The 19,233-nt window shown below is 33.8% G+C and overlaps 1 protein-coding gene across 1 annotated transcript in view; it reads left to right on the plus strand.

Moving 5' to 3' along the window:
* LOC114346921 (uncharacterized) overlaps positions 1 to 19,233 on the plus strand; it is a 151,286-nt gene that overhangs the window by 57,974 nt on the left and 74,079 nt on the right. The window contains exon 3 of the mRNA XM_050662521.1: positions 15,872 to 16,161. Coding sequence (XP_050518478.1) covers positions 15,872 to 16,161 — 290 coding nt within the window. The remainder of the gene's footprint in view (positions 1 to 15,871; positions 16,162 to 19,233) is intronic.

The following is a 19,233-nucleotide window of genomic DNA, read 5'->3' on the forward strand; positions in this document are numbered from 1 at the left end:
GAAATGTGGGAAGACGAAGAACATCCTGGCTTAAGAACTTACGGGAATGGTTCGAATGCAGTAGTGCAGAGCTATTTAGAGCGGCAGTCAACAGGTTCCGCATTGCCACGATGATTTCCTATCTTCGATAGAAGATGGAACTTAAAGAAGAAGAACGGACAAAGGACGAGGAGGAGGAGAACGAATAGAAACGTGTTCAGAAATCCTAGCTCAAAAAACACTGGCTACCAGTCGCAGTGGCAGTGACCATGCGACTGGTGGCCAATGTTCTTGGAGGACAACGCATTTTAAGCAAAAATAGAAGACAACTTGCATCTATTAATCACATTGTTTATGTTTACAGATTTTTTATTTCCATTTTAAACAGTAATATATTAATCGAAGACCCTCGCAATCCCATTACTAAAATGTTTAACCGAATAACATCAAAATCGCATTCGTCATTAGTATAATTTTTGATGATTACCTCTCGGTCGAATTCAAATCCATTACAATAATATTTAACATAACATAATGAATTCGCAATTACGCTACTAAACAATAATTACTTTCTGTTTTGTTTTAGTTAATGAATAAACGACAATAGATAATTTCGGGGGATAATTACATAAAATATCACTGATAATGAATCATCGCATCGCGCTAAACTATTCGAGGTGTTAGCTGATAAAATGAATTTAATAACGAAAATTAGAGAGTGGTTAGGTTGTTTTTGAATTCCGATATATTATTTTATTATCATTGTTGATATTGGGCACATCATTAGATTGTTGTATTAGATTGTTTACGCGTTCGTCAGCACCACATTTTTCTATATTATTATGTGCTTAGGAACGGTGCTTACTCGATGCTCCTCAGTTCTTCTGATACGCGACTCTATCAAAGAAATATTGACGCATTTGAGGGGTGTAAAATCAAAGGCGGCAATCTCCACTTTTTCATGTTTTGAGTTAGGGACGCCATTTGTTGCGTTTTTTTATTATCTGTTAGATAAAACTATTTGTAAAAACCAAAAGCGGTCTTAACTGTATACAAGTCGTAGTGAAAAATTCATGTTAGGATCAAAAGCGGCAATATCCATAGCTGAGTGCGTACCAAACACGGCAATCTCCGCTGTGGGCCAATAAGAACCACGTTGCGCTCGCACGTGATCAACTGTGAATGTCATGAACTCTGTCGAAACCTGTGAATATATACCCGAACTTCCGGATATTTTGGTTTACGTGATATGCATTTAAATTGCTTTTGCATTATTGTTGAATATCAAAATATATTTTCCTTCACTAAGTAACCGGCACACTGATGTTTAATTAGTTTCAAAACTGGTAATATCCTCATTTTCATATCAGTCAATCTACTAGCGCTGCAAACAAAAGCGGCAATCTCCAAACAAAAATATTAAAAAAAGGAAAATAAATAATTTCTTAAGCTCCTCCTTCTGGACATCCGATCACAAACCAAATTTTATATGATTCTTATCAGTTTTATTGCGTTAATTTAATTTTGCTAGTTTCTACAGTTTTTCGCGGTTTCCCAAAATTATGGAAATGGGAGATTGCCGACTTTGATTTTACACCCCTCATTTAGGCTCTTTTCACATTAACACGACAGTCGTGTACATAAACGATGTCGTCCACGACAACGGCAGAACATTGGCTCATTTCACACCAACACGACATTCATCCGACAGTCGTGTGGTCTCAGCCCGTGAAGTGTCATTTGACAAGATAGTGTTGTCGTAGTCAGGCGCGGATCCAAGGGGGGATCAATGGAGTCAATTGCCCCCTCCTTGAGACCTCGCCTGGTGTCTACTGACACGTTTTTTAAGAAAGAGATTAAAGTTGAAAAGAAAAATAGTGAGTTTTGTGTCCTGTTGATAACTAAATAACTGAAACATACTTCAATATGACAGAATTCCTTGGAATCGAAAATTATTAAAAGTCTTTGGAATATAACAAATGAAAAATTTCCACAATAAATCTATTCAATGCCAAAGACCAGATAAAAATAGTAATTGCCGCTGCTATGTTATGGTAATTTGTTTTCTAGAAAGGTTTGTGTTGTTGACTGCAATAAAGTAAGCCGGTGGTCTCCAATAGACGATCATGCCGTAGGAAAATTATTCATTTTCGTTACTTTTAATAAACTTTGAAGGACAAAAACTATCTTATTTTCTAAAATTGTAATTCTAAATCAAAGAGCCCTAATAAGAGCCCCTTTTAGAAGGATGTCCAAAGTATCATGTAACAGAGACTGAAAATTGGCATTAAGGATCCACCTACGTTTCTCGGGCTTCTGTGTGGTGTCGAGTCTTGGACTGTGAATAAAATCGATCTAAATCGCCTTGAGGCTCACGAGATGTGGTGCTATAGAAGAATTTTAAGAGTTTCTTGATAGGAAAAGAACAGAATGGCGTAGAAAGCTTGAGAAGGTCGAGGCCCTCTAAGGGCTGTCGGAATGGAGGATCTTACTCGCACTCACATTGACGGCCGCCTCAATACGCTTTTAGCGCTCATTGTTGATAATTAAAAATAACAGCTTAGTAATAAAATAATGACAAACATTTCTTCAGGATCTTGTAGGGGGCTTTAAACTTTGATTAGGTGACTTTCTGTCTTGCATAATAATAGTTTTTAATCGAGTTATTAAGCCTTAAAAATGGTCATTTCGAATTTTTCAAATTTTAAATCGCGTATAACTCGAAAACTATCAATTTTAGAGAAAAATCACAAGAGACCTTTGGTTCGAATGACCAAAATAATCTAAAACAATTTGTCCGAAGTGAAATACTTGGTTATTTATAAAACAGTTCGTGAAGTATGCTTTTTGCGCATGCACGCGATGTATAGCACTCGGTCCGCTCGTGCTCTAAACATAGTTTAGTACTTCACGCACAGTTTCATACAATATTTTATCTACCAAAAAACAAATAAAAAAACTGCAACTCTTCGTCACTGGAATACATTCCTATTTTACAATTTTTTAGAATTTTGACATTTAAAAATTCAAACTTCTGTCAAACCACAAAACTGTCAAAACTTTTTTTGTAATTTATTGCTCACATGTCATCACCATGACAAGGAGAAAGTTAAGGATATTTGATTATATGAAAGTGTGCTAAAAAACCGTGCGAAAAAGTAAATCCCATTTAAAATATTTCTTCAGGCACACTTTAAACCCTTCATGTACTGCTATCTATATTTACAATTTTCACACAATAAAAACTTATACATAATAAACTAAAAGGGAAGTTTCCTAGGTTGGCTGTATATCATATAGTTAAAAAACTCTAACAAGAAGTAAAACCACTTCTATGTAAATTGGTATATTTATTAAAACTTAAAAATCCCAATGGATTGAATAAAATATGTCCAATTCAGAACGTTTTCAGACCTATCGGTCCATCATCAGTGAATCTACAATAAAATAAGTAATCCCACTATTAGAATTGAAAGATGGTTGAAATTTTTTAAAAAGCTAAAAATGTGGTTAGATTACTTACGTGCATACTTGCTAAATAGCCCCAGAACCAAACAATGGTTGAATTTAAAATTCAATTTACATTATTTAAAAATAATATTCAACAGGCTAAACGCCGATGTTACAGGATATTGCCTATGGGAACATGGTGAAGGTTTTGGTAGGGTTTCACCATGTTCCCATAGGCAATATCCTGTAACATCGGCGTTTAGCCTGTTGAATATTATTTTTAAATAATGTAAATTGAATTTTAAATTCAACCATTGTTTGGTTCTGGGGCTATTTAGCAAGTATGCACGTAAGTAATCTAACCACATTTTTAGCTTTTTAAAAATTTCAACCATCTTTCAATTCTAATAGTGGGATTACTTATTTTATTGTAGATTCACTGATGATGGACCGATAGGTCTGAAAACGTTCTGAATTGGACATATTTTATTCAATCCATTGGGATTTTTAAGTTTTAATAAATATACCAATTTACATAGAAGTGGTTTTACTTCTTGTTAGAGTTTTTTATACATAATAATATGAGGTAGAGTAGATAAGCATTATTTTTGTGAATTTGGTTAACAAAAATTGGTTAGACAATTTTTCGACCGCGGTAAAGTCGGGTCCATCGATATTTCGCCCGTCGGCAAATTCAAAGAGATAATATTTGTATGTTATGAAATTCGAGTAAACCGATGTCCGTTTATCTAGGCACACATGCCGGTATTTTTACAACCCGGTTACTCATCGTAGGTGAATCAGTTTAGCACTTAAAAATTTATACTTGGGGATTAGTACAGTTAAAATTGTTAGACAATTATACTATTAAGCAATATAATTGAAACTTTTTTCTACTTTGAAGGACAAAAAAGCGAGTTCATTAGCGGAACATAATTCAAAATTATTCTGCAAATTACATTTGATACAATATTTGAATAAAATATCTCATTTTTGATGGTAAAACATATATTAAATACATATATTAATTTGTCTGGACTAAAGGTGGTAAAAGATGGTCTGGAGTTATATTTTTGTTTGAATTTGCCGACGGGCGATAGATAGATGGTGTCAACTTTACCGCCTGACAGTGTGTATTTGTTATAAAGATGTATTTGTTTCAGTAAGTTTGTGCAAAAAAATCGAATCAGAATAATTTACCTAACGGGGGCGACGTTAAAGCCTTGACTAATAACTAGTTGAAACGGTCAAAACAAAGAGACGCACACTCATCAAAAATGCACGTGATATTATACTCGTATAAATTGATTAATCTACTTTTACTAACAAGAGTTAGGAAGAGTCAACTTCAACTAGTAAAAGTTGATTTAAATTTTTTAAATCCACTTTTACTGCTCGTTTCAGTTGGAGTTGACTCGAACTAGGAAAAGTCAACTCTAACTGAGAATCAACTTGAACTGTATTTAACATATACACATCGACGTTCGTTTTACTTTATGCTTTGACTTAATTTGTTTGAAGATTAATCGTGACGCATGGGAAAAGTTAGTAGTCGCCACAGTCATGGTTCAGCAGTGGTTTTAATCTTCGTGGATGCCTTAGTTGAGAAAAATTGAATTCTGTGGACCGTCCTCTCTTTTTTTTTTTCAATCTCAGAAAGCACTTATTTTAGTGATATGGGAAGAAGCAGTCCCCAGTATTATTGCTGGAGTGCACTACCTACTCAGTACTACGGTTCTTAACACACTGTATACTTAATGTCATGGACACGTAGAGGTCAACCATATGTTGGGACTATCACCCGATTGATAAAATTTATTCAATAGTTTTACCAGGACATCCATGTACTCATGCTGTATTATCATAATCAAGTCGATAGACAGTTGACCTGACCCAGGGTTTTTTCCGTTTTTCGTGTCCTGTAAGGTATAGTCTTTCTTTCTTCGTAATTTCTTCACTTGTTTCTTTTTCTTCTTACTATTTGTCTTGTAGATTTCCTCTTTAGTTTGTGAAGAGCTCTTCAATATATTCCTTCCATCGTTTATGTTTTTCGTCAGCCGTTATAATAGTGCTTCCGTTATTAGGGAGTTTTTGTTGCTACGTAACGTACGCATCTCCGTATACGTAAAGCAACTAATGGTAGGGGAGCAAAGTATGCTAAATGTGCAGTCACTCGAGCGCTTTGGGGACCTATTGGGTTGTGAAGAGTAGGTCCTAAAACCAAAAAAAGTTAAGTAAAGTTTTCCATTTTAGTGGGCGCTTGCCATTTTTTAATTTAATTTTCCATTTCCAACAATCGTTTTTTCCGATTATAACGCCATCTATCCATAATTCGAAAAAATGTTTCGAATAAAAGTTACTTATTTCTACGTAAGGAATCCAAATCTGCAATAAAAAATGGGGGTTCCTATTTAAGATTTTAAAGTAACCCCCCACCCCACATCCATGGGGGGTCGTGTTTAGTAACATTCGATAGATTTTTCAAAAATATTGAATAAGTGTATTTTACAGTTTTTCGATCTGATGTTCATTTCGCGAAATATCGCGGGATTCGTATTTAAAATATTAAATTTACCCCCCACCCCTCTCCGTGGGAAGTCGTGTTTGGTATCATTCGATAGATTTTTAAAAAATATTGGGCACATATTTTTTAGTTTCTCGATCTGTTATTCATTTCGCGAAATATTCGCTTTTTTCTTGTGAAACTTTGGGACTCACCCATTTCCTTACGCCCGGCTCAAATCGTCAGATTTTTGAAATATACACTCTTTTGCATGTACTTAACTTACCTTATCTTAATCTGACAATTTCGAGTTTTTTTAAGAATAGATTTTTTTTTTCGGGCCCCCCTTAACGAACTCCCCTGTGTTAAGAGGCAATATATGGTAGAGGTACATCTGCAGGGTACCAGGTTTCCCCCATATGCTAATCTGACGCGCTCGAGTAACTGCAAAAATCCCCGCTTGGGCTCCCCTACCATAACGTGTCGTAGAGGATGAATGTTAAAATAGGTAGTTTTTGTAACTGCCTTAACGTAACGTAAAGCAAATCGTAAAGTCATTTTTAAATTCCGTTGACATTCAAAAAAATAAAACAATGTTCACACAATATACAATTAATATACAAATGTAAAAAAAGATAAATGAATAATGAAATTGTATGGTTTTAATTGCTTCTATTTAAATATAAAAATATTATTTTTCCTTAGGTTAAAATTTTTTTATTTTTGTTTATACCTACATTTTAGTTGTAAATTATTGTATACCTACATCAGAATTCCAGTAGGTATAATGTAAATAGTGTGGTAATATTTATTTGAAAATTTTACTGAAACTAGGTAATTTGTTTATCTAGTTATTAATTGTGGTGATCACTGTATTTCTTAAATTAATACAAGATTTGTTTGTTTTGCTTTATTAATAGACAACTTAAAAACAATAAAATTTTAAATCTATTATGAAGTTCCAATTTCCAATTACAAACAGAATAATTTTACTCAAATAGACTAAACCAATAACCAATATAACCTTAACATGTTTATAAACGGATAGTACGCTGATGAAATGTTCATTTGGTAGGTAATCGGGCAAGATCCTCGTGTGCATTCGGTGACTTTCGGCTCGATAGTGATGCGTATGAACCTAACGTACCAGCCCGTAACCTTAGGTAATACGTATCGCGATACGGGAGTTCAACCATTAATGCGCAAGCGTATATGTCAAAAAGATGCGTTACGTTTACGTATTTGTGTGCACAAAAACTCCCTATTATCTAAATGAGTTGTGCTGTGGTTTCCTTTTTGCTATCCTACCACTTCTTGAACATTTTTTGTGTAGGTTGAATAGATTGTATTTGTTTTGAAGATCTATCTATTTACAATTTTCCCCAAAATAAGTCTGTCACGTTTTTTTTATCATTTGTTTTTCTTATTTCATTATTAGTAACTTTTTATATAATATTATATCCTCTATCATGGATCATAATAATGTTGACTCCGTGACTCAAAATCTTAGACGACTTTATGGATCTAAAATTACTTTAAAGGGCTTTTTAAATCTTTTGTCAAGGATTTTCTTCTGGCATCCTTGACTTTTACTTCAATAATCACTGTTAATGTTAATTGTTACGCACATTTACACGTTTGAACCGTTTTAACATATTGTTTCTACGAGCGTGCAAAAATGTCTACTTTCGCGCACGCATCTTAGTTTAGAAAGTTTTACTTTTCCGCACGCGTTTTACTTTTCCTCACGCGTGTTAATTTAGATATGTTAATATGGCCTTAAAGTAATTATAAAACATGCAATAAACTAATATTGAGATATTATTCACTAATTTTTTCAAATATATCTTATTGTGTTCATTTTTTAATGAAATTAACGCGAGAATTCGATAAAATAAAATAATTTTGACATAATGTTCGAAAGTCAAATCAGTAGACAATAACAGTGGTTTTGAATCGTCGTCATGGAAACCAAGATCGTCGTTATGCTAACCAATTATGCTGAAACTTTGGTTTTGACAATCTTGTCAAATAATTAATGTGTGTATGTATTTTCATAATAATTAAATTAATTGATTAAGATTTGGTCATTTTTTAAAGACTAGTAGAAAAAATATTGTTCCTAACGCTTACCAAAAGTCTCTTTTCCGCACTCGACTGCTTGCCGAACTCCCGCTTCGCGTTGTTCGGCAAACTGCAGTCGCGTGCGGAAAAGTATGACTTTCTGCACTTGTTAGGAAAATAACTATTTTTAGATAAAAACTTACTTAGATAAGTAGTTTTCCAAATATTTCCGTACTGACATTATGCACTTGAATTTTAGTACAATAAGGGTGTTAATAAAGGTTAAGGATTAACTTTTTACCAGTAGTTTTTTGTGTGATACCAGCTTGTTTGTGTGATTTGCTGACTAATTCTGCATGATGCTGTAGGATCCTCATCTACATTAATAAGTACTAAATCCTCATCATTGTAGATATTGCATGAACAGTAGGTACGTAGATGCCACCAAAATCATAGACATAACTAAATTCTTTACTGAAATGACGCAGACTATTGAATAATTTGATATAATAATAAAATGATATAGATCTTTCAGTAATGAATTTGGTTGTGTTCAGTCTTTGATTCTTTTCGTAATGAGGCTGATTCTTATGTTCAGCTGCTGGTGGCCATTTCAACCCATTCAACAAACAACACGGTGGTCCAGATGACTCCGACCGCCACGTTGGAGATCTTGGAAACATTGAAGCTGACCAAAATGGTGTTGCACATATCGATTTCCGCGATACCAAGATCTCTTTTGAAGGAGCAACTAGCATTCTTGGTAGATCCATTGTCGTTCATGAAAAAGTAGATGATTTAGGAAAAGGAGGACATCCAGATTCGCTAAAAACCGGAAACGCTGGAGGAAGATTGGCATGCGGTGTTGTGGGTGTTGTCACCGTTCTTACTTTATAATTTAATAGTTTTTTTGTTTTTGTTTATTTTTTATCATTTTGTGTATTCTAGTTTATAATAGTAAAGTATTGTGTTACATGTCTTTATTTTTTTAAATATATTGACTAGCTAAGGTCCGTAAAATGGGGTCCAGATTTTAATCCGCTTAAAACCGGAAATGCTTGCATGGCCCGACCTCGGAACAGGTAGAAATGGTCGATTTTCGAAGGCGCTGTTGTTAAATCTAGGAATGAAACTAATAAATGGGGTTCTTTCTAGTATTAACTGAATAGTTATTTATGGTATAAGTGTTAAAAGTACACGTTTAAAAATGTACTTTTAACACGCATATACAATATTTTTTCTACAAACGTAATTACAGGACAATATCTACAAAAACTTTTACTTGAACTTGACTGACATTCCATTTTTATATCTTTTTGACATTACATCAAAATTGCCTATACCAGCGGTGCTCAAAGGGTCGATCGCGATCGACCGGTCGATCGCCGAAGATTTTGAAGTCGATCGCGATTAATGGAAAAAAAAAAATAAAAATGGAAAAGATATATATTATATCGGCTTTCAAAGTCCAGTTGTCACGTCCAACGGTTACTAGATATATTGAAATCATGAGCAAAGACTTGCAAAGCAAAGTTAAAAGTGATATTATTAAGTGAATATAGGTACTTTTCTTTACCCGTGTTGAGCTGCCCCCCCCCCCACTTGCCAAAATTAAAAAACAAATAGCCCTGATTTATGAGCTATTTATGACCTTTCATATTCCGCAAACTAAAAATTTTGAGCTCGTTCTACTGAGCAGGAATTTAATACTTTAGTGGGGGGGGGGGGGCGAGTCAGCCCCACTACTTAAAAATAGGAATATTGAATCGGTTTTTGCGGCAGAATTACGAGCTATTTATGAGCTCTTGAAATTATATAGTTTCGATTTTTGAGCTCATCCCCTTCACCCCCGAACAACCCTTTAATTGATTTAACTTAAGAGAAAAATGCTGAGAAAACTTAAAATATATCGTATTGCGGATATAATTCCTATAGCTTATATACTCTAAGAATAAACTATTAAATCACGTGCATTTCGATTATTGAGCTACAACCCCTTCGCAAGAAAACCACCCTTTCTTCCCGGCTTAAGAGAAAGTTGTACTTAAAATGCAATAAATTAAATATTTGGCGACTACATATCATTTAATAATTTATAGCTTCCAAATTACGCGCATTTAGATCAGTAAATTGCAATTTATTTTGTATAGTGCAGTCACTGAAAGTAAAAATCGACGATTACCTTCAATTTCGCTGAACCTTCATCGATTTTCACGAAAATTGGTCAGTGGTTAGAGGATACCTCAAGAAACAAAGGTGACACGGTACCACCTTGAGCCTTTACCTTGAGGGTGGATACCGCCCCTTCTCGGGGGTTAAAATTATTTTATAAAAAATAACTGCACAAATCTATAAAAGAACAAATTATAAGCCAAATTTATTATATAAAGTTATTAAAATAAGTCAATACTTTTTAAGTTACTAAAGATCAAAAATTTTAAATATTCGTGAAAACAATGCATGTTTTGAAGCGGTTTTTCGTAAATCACTCAAAAACTGTAAGTTTTTACAAAAAAGTTAATAATAGTTTAATTCGTATAGCTTATATTCTAAGAATAAACTCTTAAATCACGCGCCTTTCGATTACTGTGCTACAACCCTTTAGCAAGAAAACCATCCCATATTCCCGGCTTAAGAGAGAGTTGTACTTAAAATAATTTGAATTAATTATTTGGCGACTCGATATCGTTTAATAATTTATGAGCTCGCAAGATATACGCATCTCAATTATTGAATTGCCATTTTCTTTCTATAGTGCAGTCACTGAAGGTAAAAATCAACTATGAGATTCGATTTCGGTAAATCTCAATTCATTTTCACGAAAATTGGTGAGCGGATTTTGATGCTATCAACTTTTTCTGGAGCTCATTTTTGATAGGTATTTCTAAGTACTTTAACAAGTATTTAGTACCTAAGTGTTATAAAATGCATCTTTTTCCCGTTATTTAAACTTGAATCCTTAGATTTGAACAGTCGCAGAAAAAAATATACATTTAATTACCAATAACTTACTTTAAATTAAACTTAAAAGGTTTTTCAAGTAAGCAATTTATTATATTTTTTATTAACTTCAATTTTAGCGATAAAAACTTTTTTGTAAAAACTTACAGTTTTTGAGTTATTTATGAAAAATCGCTTTAAAGCATGCATTTTCTTTCACAAAAATTAAAATATTTGATCTTTAATAACTCAAAAAGTATTGATTTATTTTAATCACATCATATAAAAAATTTTACTTACAATTTGTCCCTCTCTCGATTTGTGGGGTTATTTTTAATAAAGTAATTTTCACCCCCGAGAAGGGGTGACATATACCCCAGGCTAAAACCCCAAGTTGTTATTGTCAGTTCGTGAAAATGAATGGAGATTTACCGAAATCGAAGGTCATAGTTGATTTTTACCTTCAGTGACTGCACTTTTCTTGCGAAGGGGTTGTAGTTCTACAATCGAAAGGCGCGTGATTTAAGAGTTTATTCTTAGAATATAAGCTATACGAATTAAACTACTATTAACTTTTTTGTAAAAACTTAGTTTTTCAGTGATTTACAAAAAACCGCTTCAAAACATGAATTTTTTTCACGAATACCTAATTAAAATTTTTGATTTTTAATAACTTAAAAAGTATTGACTTATTTTATTAACTTTATATAAAAAATTTTGCTTTTAATTTGTTCTTTTATTGATTTGTGCAGTTATTTTTATAAAATAATTTTCACCCTCGAGAAGGGGCGGTATCCACCCTCAGGGTAAAGGCGCAAGGTGGTACCATGTCACCTTTGTTTCTTGACTATCCTCTAACCACTGACCAATTTTCGTGAAAATCGATGAAGGTTCACCGAAATTGAAGGTAATCGTTGATTTTTACTTTCAGTGACTGCACTATACAAAATAAATTGCAATTTACTGATCTAAATGCGCGTAATTTGGAAGCTTATAAATTATTAAATGATATGTAGTCGCCAAATGATTAGTTTAATGCATTTTAAGTACAACTTTCTCTTAAGCCGGGAAGATAGGGTGGTTTTCTTGCGAACGGGTTGTAGCTCAATAATCGAAATGCACGTGATATAATAGTTTATTCTTAGAGTATATAAGCTATAGGAATTACATCCGCAATACGATATATTTTAAGTTTTCTCAGCATTTTTCTCTTAAGTTAAATCAATTAAAGGGTTGTTCGGGGGTGAAGGGGATGAGCTCAAAAATCGAAACTATATAATTTCAAGAGCTCATAAATAGCTCGTAATTCTGCCGCAAAAACCGATTCAATATTCCTATTTTTAAGTAGTGGGGGGGGGGGCTGACTCAGCCCCCCCCACTAAAGTATTAAATTCCTGCTCAGTGGAACGAGCTCAAAATTTTTAGTTTGCGGAATATGAGAGCTCATAAATCAGGGCTATTTGTTTTTTGATTTTTGCAAGTGGGGGGGGGGGGCAGCTCAACGTGTTTTTATTTTTTATCTCAGCCGCGTCAAGAGCTAGCCAAAAACTTTATTTAAAAAAGTTGTAAGTTTCAAAAAGATCTATATGAAAATTTTTTTTAAATTTTTTGGCGGGAAATTCGAATTTTTAGAACAATTTAAAACTTTTAAATAACTCTGAAAAAAAAAAACTAAGACACTCGTTTTTACGAAAATCAATTATAATGTGTATTTTTGCACAATCTTTCACCCTGAATTTTTTCAAATTCTTAAAATTGGTGAAACTTACCTTTAAAAATAAAAAACCGCATTTTTTCGGTTTTTTTTTTCGTTTTTTGATACAATTTTATACATATTTTTCAAAAAAGGTAACACCGTCACTAGAATAGGTAAAAAAATGAAAAATAATTGGGGTTTGCTTAATAAAATTTTTTTGTAACGCCATCCATTTTCAAGATACAGGGCGTTGAAGAAAACAAAATTTTACACATTTTTGCAATAAAGTTTGCAACATTGCAAAGTTTGGCAGGTTTTAAGAGGTAGTTATTGTGCATTTTTTGACATACAATTAAGAATTTTATATTCATCATTGGCGCGCATAGGGGTAATGATCTGAACTTTTTAAAGAAAAAAAGATGGTACGCCACTGACATATTTCAAATTAACAATCATTTTTGAATTCCTCGTTCCATTTGTGATAAAAAATCTATCTTCCCATTTTTTCATACGACGCGCCGTTTTGTTGCAAAAAATAAAATATCTTAACGCTTCCAAAGTATTCGAATTAATTTTTATAATGGACGAGTTTATACTCGTATGTAGATGTAGAAACTACTAGAAGTTCGAATGCTTTGTAAGGATTAAGATCTTTTATTTTTTGAATAAAAATGGCGCGTCGTATGAAAAAATAAGAAGATAGATTTTTTGTCACAAATTGAACGAGGAATTCAAAAACGATTGTTAATTTGAAATATGTCAGTGGCGTACTATTTTTATTCTTTAAAAAGTTCAGACCATTACCCCTATGCGCGCCAATGATGAATATCAAATCCTTAATTGTATGTCAAAACATGCACAATAACTACCTCTTAAAACCCGCCAAGTTTTATTACAATGTTGCCAGTAGTTTCAGCAAAATCGTAAAAAATGTGTAAAATTTTGTTTTCTTCAACGCCCTGTATCTTGAAAATGGATGGCGTTGCAAAAAAATTTTATAAAGCAAACCCCAATTATTTTTCAGTTTTTTACCTATTCTAGTGACGGTGTTACCTTTTTTGAAAAATATGTATAAAATTATATCAAAAAACGAAAAAAAACCGAAAAAATGCGGTTTTTTATTTTTAAAGGTACGTTTCACCAATTTTAAAAATCTGAAAAAATTCAGGGTGAAAGATTGTGCAAAAATACACGTTATAATTGATTTTCTTAAAAACGAGTGTCTTAGTTTTTTTTTTCAGAGTTATTTAAAAGTTTAAAATTGTTCTAAAAATTCGAATTTCCCGCCAAAAAATAAAAAAAAAATTTTTTTCTTATAGATCTTTTTGAAACTTACAACTTTTTTAAATAAAGTTTTTGGATAGCTCTTGATGCGGCTTAGATAAAAAATAAAAACATAAAAAGCCTAATTAGGCTCTAGGGGGGTCACGTGACCACCTAGGGGGCTAAAAATTTCAGAAAGTGAGTTCCTCTATATGTGCTAAAAAGTGGCCTATATGGAATTTAAATCGAGTTGGGGGCACTTTTCACTATCTTACCCGGCTAGGCCCTTTATTTTTTCGTTTTTCAAATGCCTGTAGATGGCAGAAGATGTAATTTTATCCAAAAGCCGTAATAATACTTTCTTATTGTCGTTACTAAAGGTAAATTTTGGTGGCTATTCCAATTCAATTTGTCAATTTTTTTTAAATTTTTTAATTATTACTCAAACATTTTTTTTTTCGATTTTCAAAGGCCAGTAGAGGGCAGAAGATGTAATTTTATCAAAAAGTTTTAATAACACTTTTTTATTGTCGTTACTGAAGGTAACTTTTGGTGGGTATTTTAAATCAATGTGTCAATTTTTTTAAAATTTTGCGATAATCGATCCACCCTACTGGACACCCACTGAAGCGATGGAGAAGAAACGTGGAAGTCTTCCAGATGTGGCTCTCCTCTTCATGTGCCGTGTTCGATTATCGAGCGTTGGCTATAGTAATTTTGGTGACGGCAGCTCGGAAAAGGAACGTAGAGAATCTGTTAAACCATTCTCTCAGGTTTCTAAGCCATGACGTTCGTCTTCGACCTGGCCCTCTTCTTCCGTCTAACTTGCCTTGAATTACACAAGTTTAAATAAAATGTGGCCTATTTGACGAATCCATATGACTAGGGGGTTTTTGGGGTCCCTGATCACGAATCCGGGGTCCGTTGATCTCTATCACGTCAGGTAAAGGTTATTTTAAGGTCAAATCAAGATAAATCGACAATCGCTCTGAAAAAGTATATTAGGCGGTTTCTGGGGTCGCTAATCACAAATCCGGGGTCTGCTGACCTCTCTCACGTCTAGCTCAAGGTCAAATCAAGATAAATCGACACAATCGCTCTAAAAATGTATATTAGGGGTTTTTGGGGTCGCTGATCACAAAACTGATTTTACCTTGAAATGACCTTTACCTGACGTGATAGAGGTCAGCGGACCCCGGATTCGTGATTAGCGACCCCAGAAACCCCTTAATATACTTTTTCAGAGCGATTGTGTCGATTTATCTTGATTTGACCTTGAAATGACCTTGAGCTACACCCGAGAGAGGTTAGCGGACCCCGGATTCGTGATCAGCGACCCCAGAACCCTCCTAATATACTTTTTCAGAGTGATTGTCGATTTATCTTGATTTGACCTTGAAATGACTTTTACCTGACGTGATAGAGATCAACGGACCCCGGATTCGTGATCAGGGACCCCAAAAACCCCCTAGTTATATGGTTTCGTCAAATAGTCCACAATTTATTTTTTTTTTTGTAAACCTGTGTTATTAAGTGAAGTATATTATATCTCTCTGCGTGGCGCCAAATGCTTAACATACTTTTTTATACTAAAATGTATACTTAGATAATTTGTGTTGCACGTTTTCCATACTAACGTTATTCGCTTAATTTTTAGTACCAAATGGGTGTTAATAAGGTTAAGGGTTAGCTTTTAACCAGTAGTTTTAGAGTGCTTGTGTGATATTCCTAACTCTTCATGATGCTGTAGGACCCTCATCTACATTAATATTTGCTAAATCCTCATCATTGTAGATATTGCATGAACAGTAGAGGTATGTAGTTGCTACCAAATTCATGTACATAACTAAATTCTTTGCTGAAATGACGCCATCTATTCAGCATTATAATTTTAGAAGACGTATATCATTCAGTAATGAATTTGGTTGTGTTCAGTCTTTGATTCTTTTCGTAATGAGGCTGATTCTTATGTTCAGCTGCTGGTGGCCATTTCAACCCATTCAACAAACAACACGGTGGTCCAGAAGACTCCGACCGCCATGTTGGAGATCTTGGAAACATTGAAGCTGACCAAAATGGTGTTGCAGTTTTCGATTTCCTCGATACCAAGATCTCTTTTGATGGAATGACCAGCATTCTTGGTAGATCCGCCGTCGTCCACGAAAAAGTAGATGATTTAGGAAAAGGAGGACATCCAGATTCGCTAAAAACTGGAAATGCTGGAGGAAGACTGGCATGCGGTGTAGTTGGTGTTGTAACCACTCAATAATTTTGTTTTTTGTTTTTGTTTAGTTTTTTTGTTTCATTTTGTTTAGTTTAGTTTAGTTTAGAAGTATATTTAAGTATTGTGTTACATATCTTTATTTTTTAAATATACTGACTGAATTGACTATATTCACTTAATCTACCTGTGGTGGATGAAGCTTTAGACGTCTCGAAGACTACACTGCAGCCAACAAAGTTAAGATTGCTGTGATGGTAGCCAACCTCCGATAGGAGACGGTACTGCAAGAAGAAGAAGACTACACTATTGTGAAATGTGAATGAAATAAAGATCATTATGATCATATTAAAAAAACTTGATACGGTAAGTGATTCAAGTCAAAATAGAGTCGTAAATTCAAGAAAATGGTTCGCAATGGTACGTGTAAAATTGCTTGCTAGCAAGTTTCGTTTTATCGGTGATGATTTTATGCCTCGTCTACAGATTTTCTTCTCTTAATTTTTGCAGTGAGGACAAAAACAGACTCACTTTGTTCTGGTAGGTACGTATTCTAGCCGAAAGAGTTTCAGGTTCAGACATTATTGCACAAAGCACACACTTCAAAAAGAACGTAACAAACAAGCCTAGCGTATGTTTCTAAATGTGAACTATAACTAATTTGCGGAGTAGCAGAGTACAGGTTCAGACCTGTCCGAATAGAATTCAAAGGGGAATTGCTTTCACAAGGTATTTTATAAATGCAGTTTTTGGATCTTTCTTGTTTCTTGTGTGTTGTTGACAAATAATGTCCTGACAAAATTTTCTGTAGGAGTGCTAGTTTACGAGATTCAGCGTGAAAACCCTTTGTTACCCCTTGTTCCAAGATGGGGATGGCGAATGGCGACCCTACAAACTTCCACTTAAGCTTACATATACATTCTCCCCAACACATCAAAAAATGAAATTTCGTCATCTAAAAAATGCTTAAAAAAGTCTTAAAAATGTAACATTTCAATGGAGTGAAAATAATATTCGATTATTGCGATTTTACGGTGATCATGAAGCCTCCTTAAAAGTTGATATTATCACGAATTTTTTGGGTAACAGTTGATCCGGATGTCGATAAGATTGTTATAAACAAAGAACTTGAGGAATTACAAAAAACCGATTTTTTCGCAAAACAAACCATTTTTTTGTATTTTTTGGGTCATTCTAAACAAAAAATGTTCTTACAAGTTGGATGCATAGTTTTTGAGATAAACGCGGTTGAACTTTCAAAAAATCGAAAAATTGCAATTTTTGAACCCGAATAACTTTTGATTAAAAAATAAAATAGCAATTCTGCTTACCCCATTTGAAAGTTCAAGTCAAATTATACCGGTTTTGATTATTTGCATTGCTTAAAATTAATTTTTTTATTGTCAAACAAAGCTATAAACAAATAGTGTTTCCCGTGCCCAATGCATGCGTTTTAATGTACATGCATGCCTACTCGTTCGATTTTAAATGAGAGATGCATTGACAAGATCGCTCAAGCACTATGTGGTTATAGCTTTGTTTAACAATAAAAAAAATTAATTTTTAGCAATGCAAATAACCAAAACCGATAGAATTTGACTTGAACTTTCAAATGCGGTAAGCAGAATTGCTATTTTATTTTTTAATCAAAAGTTATTCGGGTTCAAAGATTTCAATTTTTCGATTTTTTTGAAAGTTCAACCCTGTTTATCTCGAAAACTATGCATCCTACGAAAAAAACTTGTAGGGACATTTTTTGCTTAGAATGACCCAAGAAATACAAAAAAAATGTTTTGTTTTGCGAAAAATCCCTGTTATGTAATTCTTCAAGTTCTTTGTTTATAACAATCTTATCGACATCCGGATCAACTGTTACCCAAAAAATTCGTGTTCTACGGGTCAAAATATATAAAAAAATTGGGTAAGTCCATCTGAATAAAGGAGGTCGTTGTACCCCCCCTGGCGACAGGACTAATATGTTTCACCTCAGTTTCTTGAACAACTGTAAACAGGATGTTTAGTAGGGTGGAACGAAAAAGGTCAAAAAAATAAAAGAAAAGAAACATTCTGGTGGCTATCTTTTAAAAGTTGTGTCAGGTGATGAAAACAATTGGTGCGAGAACATTTTGAAATAAAAATATAACTTGAGGTTCCATATTGGATTTGAAAAATGAAAAAAAAAAATTATTTTGGTCGAAAAAGTCAATATGGCTCTGAATAAATTTCAATGATCGTATTTTACCCACTAAGTGTGACATTCTAAAGTGCTTTCTCTTTATTCATAATGAACTTAGGTTGACAAATAATAATAAAGATCCATCTATCGCCGAAGTCTTGAATTTCGTTGCAACGAAAGTAGAACAAATATGAAGAAAAGCTTCTATTCCGATATTATCGCATAAGTGCATTCAAGATATGCTTAAAAATATTTATACAAGTTAACAAAATCTTAAGCGATAGGTACACAAAAACTCAGCAAGCATCTGATTCATAGATAGAAAGTATTTGCCAGTTTGGAAAGGAGTGTAAAAAGTTATTGAATATCGCGGCTTTCAAGTGCAATATGACTGGAACTGTGTGTGTACTTGTGATAAAATCAAGAAAGTACCACAAAATGAGCGAATTTTTCTTCAGGATCAACGATCCTGTCGAGAAATGGCAATTGGACCAGTGGCAGCATCTGCAGCAATAAGGAAGAAAATTGAAAGAACCATGAAGGCAAAGGCAAGTTCTCAAACATATAATACTGACGAAATTGTTCTTAAAGCATGTACCGTCGATTCCTTTAATTCTTTCAAAAGTAGCAGCTTGTCTGACTCAAATTCTTCTGCTGCAAAAGATCATGAAGAAGAATTCATTGCTCCTTTGTCAACAGTTACAGTCCAACCATATACGTCACAAATACTGCGGTGTTTCACTTCAATGGCTAGTATGTTTATTTCACGGCAACGAGCTACCCCTATGTCATTTAATTCAACAGTTAGATGGACGCACCAGTAGACCACTTGGTTTTTCAAGGCCAATAGGGAAGCTTCTGGAATGCTGTGAAGAGAAGGCTGTTGTCGATTTTGTCGCACAACCTAGCAATATTATGAGTAACAACAGACCTTAGTACCG

This window comes from Diabrotica virgifera, chromosome 9 (assembly GCF_917563875.1).
Source record: "Diabrotica virgifera virgifera chromosome 9, PGI_DIABVI_V3a".
In the NCBI taxonomy this organism is placed as follows: domain Eukaryota; kingdom Metazoa; phylum Arthropoda; class Insecta; order Coleoptera; family Chrysomelidae; genus Diabrotica; species Diabrotica virgifera.